The sequence below is a fragment of the Chaetura pelagica genome, unplaced genomic scaffold (assembly GCF_000747805.2).
Source record: "Chaetura pelagica isolate M959 unplaced genomic scaffold, ChaPel_1.0 scaffold517, whole genome shotgun sequence".
Taxonomy (NCBI): Eukaryota; Metazoa; Chordata; class Aves; order Apodiformes; family Apodidae; genus Chaetura; species Chaetura pelagica.
In genome coordinates this window covers 870,837-882,084 of record NW_009953992.1, presented here as the reverse complement: position 1 = coordinate 882,084, position 11,248 = coordinate 870,837, and the positions used below count along the sequence as shown (strand labels likewise).

At 37.3% G+C, this 11,248-nt stretch overlaps 1 protein-coding gene across 1 annotated transcript in view; it reads right to left on the bottom strand.

Moving 5' to 3' along the window:
• The window catches only part of PCDH15 (protocadherin-related 15), a gene marked incomplete at its 3' end in the record, with an annotated part of 234,661 nt that extends 230,164 nt beyond the window's left edge, over window positions 1-4,497 (bottom strand). The window contains exon 1 of the mRNA XM_010002259.1: window positions 4,407-4,497. Within this exon, the coding sequence (XP_010000561.1) occupies window positions 4,407-4,497 (91 nt within the window). The remainder of the gene's footprint in view (window positions 1-4,406) is intronic.
• Between the last annotated feature and the right edge of the window lie 6,751 nt (window positions 4,498-11,248).

Here is an 11,248-nt window from a genome sequence, read left to right as displayed (position 1 = left end):
TGGATTAATAAAAAACAAAATGCAAGAAAGAAATTGGATCTTAGGTTTCCACCTTCCTTCTCAGAGTTTGCCTCTAATTTTAATAGAGTAGCACTGGAAAAATAAGAGAGATGGTAGCTGACCTAATTTCACACGTTGCAAGGCTATAACTGACATTTCTTCTTATTACTTAAGATAAATTACTGAAGAAAAAATTCGTAACAGCATTCCTCCTGCTTGGAAAGCAGCTAACTAGGGGCAGCAAAAATCCTAAACCCAGATTTCTTTAAAAAAGCCAAACGACCAAACAAAAAAACCCCTATTACTCATCAACCCACAGCAGATAAACAGTTTTCACATTTCATCAATAGATTTTACATACTTCCCACAGGAAATTATTAAGCTGGAAAGTAGAAAAATCTTAAGAGCTGCTAAAATGAATGAGAAGGAGATGTAGTTCAGATGGGTACTTGGTCCTGAAACATGGTAGAGCTCTCTACAATTCAGCAGTAACATATGACTGAAATTTCAGCTCACTAAAAACTTGGAACAAGAAATGCAGGACACAAATTTATTAGTGGCACAAATGGAAACCAAACATGAGCACAAACTTGAGATTCCTCTGCATGTCGCTTAGACATGGCTGACAAAAATATGGCTGTGAAAAAACTCCCTAAAGACCTGTGCTTATCAGTTGGAGATGCTGACAAAGACAGAGCTATATTATAGCACAGCACAAACCACGAGCCACCACGGCACAAAATACACTTTACTGAGTGACATAGCTCCAACAGAGACAGAAAAACACAGCTGGCATCATAACGAACTGTCAAGATGTCACCTGGACACAAAATGCAAGTGTTAGCAACCACTTTCAAAAGAGGAACTTTGGTGAAAGAAGGACAAAGAAGGACTTTTGGGATAATGAAGGGAAGGGGAATCTACTTTGAAAGAGCTGTCTACAGAAACCTGTTTAGTTTAGCAAAAACAAAAGGGGGAATTATTGCTGTCTGAATGTTCTTTTGGCTGGACAGCAGAAACATGAGGATTTGAAACATGACCTGAACTCAAAGATCACACGGGCACTATCAGCTAGCCATGAATAAACTGTCTCATTTCCACAAGATAATGGCATCAAGCCAAATGAACAAATGAGATCCTGGGCAAGCTTTCTAATAAGTGTAGGAAGAAAGCAGCCTAAGCATTTCCAAGGCAGTGCTCAATAAAGTTTGCAAGTCTACTTTGTAGCATCATTAGTTGTTGCGGCTAGGGAAGATCTGATGACTCAGGAGGTTGAGCAAAAACATTTGAAATAGAGAAAATATGAACTAATGGAGCAAAAATTAAATTTGCACAGCTACAACCATGAAAGCAGATCACTTGCACTCTAGATGCAAAGAAATAGATTATAATTTCTGCTGTAATTGATTTTTCCTGTTTGTATTCATGATTGTTCTGCTGTTAAAATAACTACTCTGTTGTTTTTAAATTGCAGTTGCTAAAAGAGTGCATCTTTTATACATTATATAGTAGATTACAGATTTTGTTATTGCAAATTGGAACAACCCTACCAGTCCCAGGCATGCCAAAGTAATTCTGTGCAATGATGTACACACAGAACACAGTTCTCTATTTCACTGCAAAAAATGTCTTTCAAGGTAATTGTTTTTATAAGCATGGCCTCATTAACTGGGTGGCATTTGTTGAGTAACCTCATCCTCATTCTGGCTTGCTCTATTATAGCATTACAGTACTTATACAAAGGACTTTGAAGATATTAGAAGTACTTTTGCTAAATTTGCCCTTTCCTGAATACAGAGGGGAAGAAAAAAAAAAATCAGTTCATTCTCAAGTTTGCATCGTGGTGCTGTGTGTTCCTCAAGCAACAGCATTTCTGAATGTTTACCTCAGTCAATTACTTGTGGCCATATGCATCAAATATATGTTTTGGCTTTCAAAAGTGAAGCTCTTCTGTTCAGACTACATAAAAAAATATAATCAATAATGCTGAAGACAAGTTTGGGATCTGTGCTAAACAAAATGGCATGAGCAAGGACCAAAAAAGCCCCAAACCACAACAAGCCCCAACCCCACAAAACAAAAACAAAACAAACAAACAAAAAAACAAAAACAAAACAAAAAACAAAACACCAACAAAAAATCAACCCAGGAAGAACATAATCAGGTGGCCATGCTAGCAGGGATACTTGTAAACTCAGCTGAAGCACAGGTTTAGCCAGAAAACAGAAAATGTTGAGAATGTAAATGAATGCATTAAAAGAAAGTCTGCAACCCCCAATACAGCCTGAATACATTCTCCAAAGTTGTGGATATTTGGAGTTGATATATTGCTAACTAATTCATCCACAATATTTAGACCTGACTTGGAAGTATTCTGTGTTTTCAGGTATTCTCCATTTCCCAGTAACACAAATAAAAGTTGTATTGGCAAGTTTACACAGAATTATTGAAAGTATTAATTACAAGAAGCAAATAAAAACTCAAACTGGTGCAAGGCAATTTATAAAAAAAAAAAAAAAAGAACTCTAATTAGCCAACTTTCTGCTGCCATTGCTGTCTGTCAGTGATACTGTTTTCACCTGCTCACAGTAACTCCTGACACAGCAGTGAAGAGGTTGCGCAGACTCTCTCCTACCACATGACCCCATCAGAGAACAGTTTTGTCAGCCACAGATCATGAACTGCTACTACATGTTTGCAGCCTTTTTAATACATTGCTATACATTTTCAGTCACACTATCAGTAATGAATAAGAGCTCTACATGTGACTGTGGACAAGTATCTTTCACTTCCCCTAAGTCACCTGTAACCAAAAGGTACAATCTGCCTATTTTTTGACATTAATGAACATGGGAGTTGGTAATTAAAGTTGAAAGAAAAAAAAATTTAAACCTAAGGACTACTTTGAAATATCTGTTTGCTACTGTACTTTCTGAGGCATATGTTTTGCACACTTCAGCATTCTTGCAGTGGAACTAGAAATCAGCATTCAGCTGCAATTCATGTCGCCATTCTGATCAAGGCTGTCTCTTCAGATGAATGTTATGATGTTGCCAGTGTGAGTACAATCGAGGTCACAGTAAAAACTATCACTTCATGCTCTCAGCTTACCATGAGTGCTCTCTTTCCATGACTCCAGAACCACTATAGCCCAGTGCAGCCCTACCAGCCTGCATCTGTCCCTTCCCTTCAACTCATTCCCCTTGCTCTCTGGCATCCACTTCCTCCTGTGCTGGGGAGCATATCAGAGAGCAGCAGCCGCCTCTCCTCCCTCAAACCAAGCTCCTTGCTGCTCAAAGAACATTTTACAACCATCACCAAGGCCAACGTTGCAAAGCATAATGCCCCCACTCCTCTGCTATAATAAAATGATTAAACAAACAAGATAACTGTATCCAAGCATAGATCAAGTATGTGGAATATGCTCAGACACTTCAGGGTCAAAAATGACAGCTATTGTGACAGTGTATAAACATGGAAAAAATGGAATTAGTTTTCTTGTGTATTACAGACATCAAATACAATGTAGGGTTAGGCCGGGGGATGGAAGGGAATAAAAGGACATTTGAAGAACTATTAATAGAGCAAGAAAAATATACTTTCTATTTGATAGCAAAAAAACACCCAAGCGAAATTCAAGTAAGATTGAAGACATCTGACATAAGCAAAAAAATATGTACTATTGCAGGCTACCTATATGGAAGGCAAAAGTGACACTTATAATGAGAAACAGACATTCAGAAATCATACTGGTTTTTATTTATTTCCCTCATTATTCTTACAAGTATTTGAGAGTAAGTCTATCCAACTCAGCTCTTCAACTTTCTAAATTGTTTGAAAGAACAAATCATTATCTGTTATCTAGTTCTGTAATTTTTTATTCTTATCATTGGCAAAACACATTTCTGGTATCTCATATAAATTTGACAAAGATGCTGTGAGGATGAACAAGACCTACTGATGCCACATCTCAGAATTTCTGAAGCATTGTTTCTCCAGGATACCTTCCTTCTGGGAGCTTTTCTCAAGTTTTTGGTCTGATAAAGCCCATTAACAGCTCTCTCTTAAACTCCTGTTCTGCGTGCTGTTACCATTGATTTACAAATGAAACAAGGCAAAGTATTTGACCAATGAACAAGAGGAAAAATAAATAAATTAATGCTAGAGTCCAAGGCTGAATTAACTTAAGATTTTCTCTTGTCTGGTAAGTCAACAGCTCTGCAAAATATCATCAGCAGCAGATACTTAACATCATAAAACATAAGCAGACCTTTTGTTATTACAGCCTCTCTTTCCTACCAACTATCAAACCACTTATTCAAATAATCATTCCAGGAAAATCAAAACAAAACCACAGATTCATCCCACCCTTCCCACAGCTACACCCCCACGGCAAAAAAACTTACCTTCATCATTCTGGGCCAAACAACCTGCCAAGATAGTAGCAACTGCAGTCCCTACAGCTAACCATTTCCAGAGACAAAACTGCTGTAACATTTTTTGTCAAACTTCACTCAAGGTAGATCTGAAAAAGAAAGATTTGATACAAGCATTAGTCAATGGACCTACAGAAAGGGGAGTCATTACAAGCTATTTCACAGGCAACTATGGAAAGACATATGGCACCTATGATCTGTAACAGTGCAATGTTGTTTCTGTTAAGACAAGCTAGGTTGATCATCAATATATAAGTACTCAACTATATAACCATGCATGAAGAGGCCTCCAAGTAATGAAAATGCAGGTTTCTTGCTTAAATCAGGCCTAATTCCCATCAAATAAAGTCTTTAAGTTATTCCTGTTTTAGCCTTATGCTTTAAGCACCTGGGAGAAGTGACAATATCAGAGAGGCACAAAAAAAGCTGGAAGAAACTGGCCAGGCCAGGTCTGGATCAACTCCTAGGGCATATTTAGAGCTAACAACAACAGAAGGTTCTCTAAAGCTCTTATATCACTCCAAGAAAGAGAATTAGCGTAATTCTGTAGCCCAGAAAGGAATTACTTTAAAATATGCCTTCATATTTAAAAACATTGTGAGAAATACAATGGACTTCCTAGCAACAAAAGCATGAAATGGAGACTGACTTCCAGCAGTGTAAGAACAAGCTATTGTATAAAAAGGGTTTAAGCACTGTTAATTTTCCCAAGAAAAGCACTTGACTCAGATTTCATTGCCACTTTCTGTTTATAACTTCCTTTGTTTGGATACAAAACTGCTGTACTTCATTCCATGTCAAACAGTCTATTGCCCCCCTTTTAACAGCCTCAGCATTAACACCATCTGATCCTCCATCAGTGAGACATTGTTGAAGATGTGCTATCAATCTCCTTCCACAAACCCAGCTTGTAGAATACACAGCTGTATTCATCTAATTCACACCACACACAGAAATGTCTGTCAGCTCAGGGAATAAAATCGGATCACTCTCAAGAGTTATCCAAGCCAAAATGAAGTCGAATTTCCACCAAGAGAAATAGGTGATAGTTTCAGTAAGTGCTTGACCAGCCAAGAATTCCCCTAAGATCTGAACTGATTCCAAACCATAGCACTTTGCAGAACATTTTGGTTAATATGAAGGAAACAGTGCTACAATATAAACTGGTCCTCTTAAAAAATATATACTAAAACTGCATTAAGAAAGAGTTTGGAGGAAGAACTGTTTTTCCAATCTCCTGTTTTAGCCTTATGCTTTAAGCACCTGGGAGAAGTGACAATATCAGAGAGGCACCAAAAAAGCTGGAAGAAACTGGCCAGGCCAGGTCTGGATCAACTCCTAGGGCATATTTAGAGCTAACAACAACAGAAGGTTCTCTAAAGCTCTTATATCGCTCCAAGAAAGAGAATTAGGACTCTTTCCATCCAGGTCACTGCAGGCAGTTAGCTACAATAGGCAGCAACCTCTGCCAGAACTTTAATATTAGACATCAAGCAAGGAGGCAGCTTGTGTCTAATTGTAGCAGCAGCACAAATTTCATGAGGCTGTTCATTTTCATTTCAGCTAGACAAACATGCAGCTGGACAAAAATTGCTCAAGTTACAAGAATTAATTAATGAAAGCTGTGCAACACTACCTATATGAAGCATACAGAAGCATCCACCTTCTTCCTCTCTCCTCTTTCACTGGCACTTCTACAAGTTTCTGCCCCTAACTCCAGCAGAGACAGATCAAATGACAATTTCAGGCCCTTCCTAGAGTCCTATCCTACCTGTACACGTGAGAAGACCAGAATTGTTAACAAAAATCTCACTAACTGTAAGAAACAACTATTTAAAAGCTTGCTATGAAAAGCAAGCTTCAAGCTCATCAAGTATGATACCAATACCTTGGCAAGTATGTTACCCATGGGAAAGAGATAATCTCTTTCTAGAGGAAAAAATAAAATATATCCCTTCCTCAAGGAACCCACCACTTTGCCAGTGTTGCTTAAAAGTAGCTTTTTCTTCCCTTCTACTTTCCAAAATGCTCATCTGACTATTGTCACCTATATTTTCACTAATCCAATTCAGAAGCCATTCAGGGTACTAAACAGCATCTTCAAAGAACAGAAATTACTTGCTTTATAATATATTCTAGTTGACTACTTTTAAAAAAGGGCCGAGTGTCTCCACATTGTCCAAATGATTCAGATAAACCCAATGACATTATCAAAGCTTTATTATCCTGGAAGTTCCCTGGAAGTCTATTTCACCATTTTTTCCCCTCTCCCATTAAAAGGTGATCCTGCAAGAACTGGGTTCTCTCACTTTTTCAGTTTAAGCACTTATTACATTCGGTGGCATTTTCTGCCAAGTGCTTCCAACCTTTTACACCTCCACAACAGAAACAAAAGTGGTTTGGGAGACCATCTTAGTTTCTTCAGGTCAGTCTAAGAAAAATCACATCTGTGTACAGTTTACATGTATTATAAGACCTAAAAAGAAATGCACATACACACCTCAGAGGCCTCTATTTCATTTTACAACCTTGGAAAAAAACTCCAGATTTCCAATCATGATGTTCTATTTTAGAAAGTTATTCAGAGCTCAGGTGACACATTTGAGTTGTGTCTACTCTGGAGAGTTTTTAGGTCAGACTCTTGGCAGATTTATTTCTGATTTTGATGAAATGTCAAGTAAACTATAAGGATAGCAACACTGCTGCTCTAAGAATAAGCATCTCTATATTCAACTAGAAAAAAAAAAAAATTGTCCATCCTTTTTCCTCTAATTTGTACCAGAAAAAAAATAGTTATGAAGTATAAAAAGCAACAAGTTTAAGTCAAACAGATTCTGCTAACTCAGAAATAGCTCACAATAAACCACAAGTTACTACAAAGTCCCCAAAGGTAGACAACATGTAAGAAATACCATGTTAAACTCTAGATTCACAGTCTGACAGGGCAAAGGAAAATAATGAATATATGATGGAAGGAGAATGTGTAAAGTAAGAACATATGTCTACAAGACTCAGTATTTTCCTGGAAAATATTCTAATGTTGTGACAGCAGAATTTTCAAGTTTCATGTTACCAAGGGCAATGAGAAGTTATACACTCAAGCACAAAAAAACACAAACAAACTTGAAAGGAAAAAGAGTTAAAGTTTAAGGAAATTTTGCTTCCTGGCACGGCTGCATTAAAAAAAAATATGTAAAAAAGGTTCAATACTGCTATCTCCAGAGTGTTCCCTGTTTGACTCTATAGGCGTACCAAGAAATAAAAATAGGCACATGTTCTCCCAGAGAAGCAGAGGCAGCCGCCCATTGCTGGGTGTTCACAGCTTGATGGCAGAAAACTGCCATTACCTCACTCCAAGGAGAAATCATGTCTCCTCAGCCTGCTTCTGGGTAGTTTTTATTATTTCTTCTCTTCTTGTCATTGTAGCTACTAAATAGCCAAAACATCATCATCTAGAGAATGTATCTACAGAAGAGGCACTTCAACAAATTTTAAGAGGGAATAAAAGTGAGGATAAAACCTCAAAATATCAAATATGAGTGATCACATCCAAACACCTTGAATATATTGTAAGGCCCAATCCTATAACAGTAACTATAAATATTTATGTACTTTAAGATCAGGTGTTATTACACTACTCAACATGTTGCATCCATTTGAAGCTGGGAAGATAAACACAGGGTTGTCCAAATAAATAGCCATGCATGGTTGGGGTAAAAAATATTTTTAAATGCCCATACAAATTTGTTTTTAGGTATGGAAACACAAACGGAAGTTAAGAAGTTTTTTGAAATTGGGTACATGCTTAAACAAACTCATGCCATGTGCAGAATAGAACTGATTCTTTATACAAGTTCACCTCTCAGAGAAATACAAGTAAAGGAGACGAAAAACACAAGAGTCATTGCCATGGTTAGGAGATAACAGAGAAAGAAGAACAAGTGTACCAATACCCAAACCCTTGCAAACATTGTCTATGTTTGTCTCTAGCAAATTCCTTATTCCAAACTAGAGCCTAAATTGCAGCAGAACATTAAGATTTTTGGTATTTTTAAACACTCAAATTAATCAAATTTTAATAGAAAAAAATATATATTTTGGACTGAGTTTGCAGCAAGCCAGAGGAAGTTGGATTATTCAGAGTAGAACTCACCTAATACATGCCTGGTTTAAATTGAAACATGGAATATAATAGTGCCATAGCACATCAACAGGCACCCACCAAGTTCTTTAAAGGTTTTATTACCAATAACAGCAAATCTAAACACAACTTTGAAGCAAACACTTTATCAGGACCTCAAACCCCCTGCAACAGGAGAAGGAACTTCCTTAAAAAGAAATCATTATGTACATATTAATTCAGTAGACATATAAACAAATATTTGCCATTTAATATAGATGTCAAAAAAAATAGCTCCTGTGAAACTGCCATTGTTGGATGAATAATACAGCATCTATGAAAACTACTGAATTCTCATTTATATGTATGCTATTAATTTACAGAACCAGGCAGAACTCCTTCAAGCATCAGAAGCTACACATTGTGCTTCATGACATTGCTCTTTTTATGTTACAATTGTGATTGAACATCAAAGCACAAAATAAGCTATTTTTTTTTAGGTATTGAATTGTTTAAACACAGGAAAAATTATAGTGGACAGTTTTATTATGAGGCTCCTCCATATTATTACTGATATGATGAACTCTTTAAAGATTGAAGACACAAAATCAAGGAGTCTCTGAAGTGCAAATGCTTATTCTGAGAGAACTATAATAAATCCAAAACGTCAGTCAAAATAGAACGGAAGTCTCTTACAGAAACTAAAATGTAGATGAATTTGCTTTACAGCCTGACAGTGTTCCTGGCTTCGTTAAGGTTATGGTCAATTAAACTGAAAGTCCCAAATGCTTTATTGTTGTTACTGAAACAATTATGCTCAACTGTCAACATTAAAGAAACCTTCCAAAATATTATTTCAACACAAGAACAGAAAAAAAAAAAAAATCCACCCCTGGTTTGTCTCAATGCCATTCTTAACTAATGTCACTTCATATGACAGGCAGCTACATCTGCTTTAACATATGTCCTAGTGCAGCTGGGCACAGAAGAGTGCCCACACATCTGGTTTTAGCTGTTCCTGGTGCCACACAAGCCAACCAGAACATGTCATGGTGGCACTGACACCAGCCAGGAGATGGGACAGGTACAGCAGAACTCGGTGCTGGGACCTGACATACATACCAAGTATCTCAGAGGGATTTTACTTCTGATTAGCCTGGGTCCTGAGCCCAAATCACTGGAGGAGCACATCACCTGGAAAGCACTCTTACTTGAGGCTTAACCAAAAAAAATACTGCCAGCTCTCAAGCTCAGCGACTACCCCAGCTAGTTTGGGGCCTCCAGGAGGGCTAAATGTCACCCCACAATCTTCCATGCCCCATCTCTGTGCTTACCAGGTGGCTGCTCAGCCCTTCTCCACAGAGCACCTACTTGGAACCAAGAGAAGCCAGTGAGAGAAGACTTCACTTTCAAATTAAAGCCACAGAAGCTCTTCACAGCTCTAATTGAGCAGCAAGTGTGAATAACTCTGATTACTGATGTCAAATATCTGTTTTAAATGCTTTAATGAAGATTACTTTAAGCATAAGCAAATATTTTGCTGAACTGGGATCAGAGTGAATAATTTACAGTGCAAATACAACTCTTTTTCCAATTTTGTATGTTCTGAAAACCAGAACACTACTACAATTTTGATTCCACTAACACTGCTTGAGCACTGCAAACAGAAATATTCATAAATATTTTGACACCAGGTTCCAAGTTCAAACATGTTCACAACTCCATTCCTCTTTCACAGCTGCTGGATCTATTCTTATGGATCTATTCTACATATACACACATTAAAAACAGAGTAACATTAATGCTGCCTTTGTGGCTCCTCCTATTCTGCGCATATGAAGGTCTTCAGTTTTTCTTGAACAAAACATTTTTAGAAAACAAACACACAAGGACTTACAGAAAAATCTGATGGCAATTTATATGAAGACCTGAAAAGGTTTTAATCTGCAAGTTAAAACTCCTCAGCATATCCTGTGTCTATGTTCAAATAATTCATACATTCCTCCTTGCCTGTATCATTATAGGGAGTAATAGTTTTTATTATTTCCTCTCCCTACTCTTTAGATCTATTCTTTTCTGTGCCTTTCTCACCAAAATGACCCTTTTTCCATGAGATGTCACAGTGAGGTATTTCAAAGCCAAAGTAGAGCCTTGGTAACAGTGAGCTACTTGCCTCTGCATTAGCTGAATTTGAAATTTCAGTGACAGCACTTCAGCTGACCCTATACATAGGTGTGAAAGATGCAATTAGAGAGACATTTGTGCTTCAATGCAGAAATGCCTAAGTTTATTTCAATACTTTGTAAGCCAAAATAAAGTAACTGGCATTTTCCTACACTCCCTCAATAACATTTTCTTATTTTCCATCCCTATACAGCAATTGTAGCCAACAGGCATACAACCCGATTCCCAGTAGGTGACACCTTCAAAGTATTTTTCCAATGCCCCTGGCAGCAGAATTTGATATAAATGTAGTGTATTAACACCTGATGCAGCATGCTGGTAACTTCCACAGAAAGTAGGAGATTGCCAGTAAATGTAGTAGGTTTGTATAGAGAAATGTCAAAAGCTTTTATAGGATAATTGACGTAGGGACAGAGATGGACTTTTGTTCCCTGTTCCCACAACTGTCTGGGATTGCTTTGATATATTTTTTTAAAAGTATTACAGGAATCAGATGGAATAACAGTAT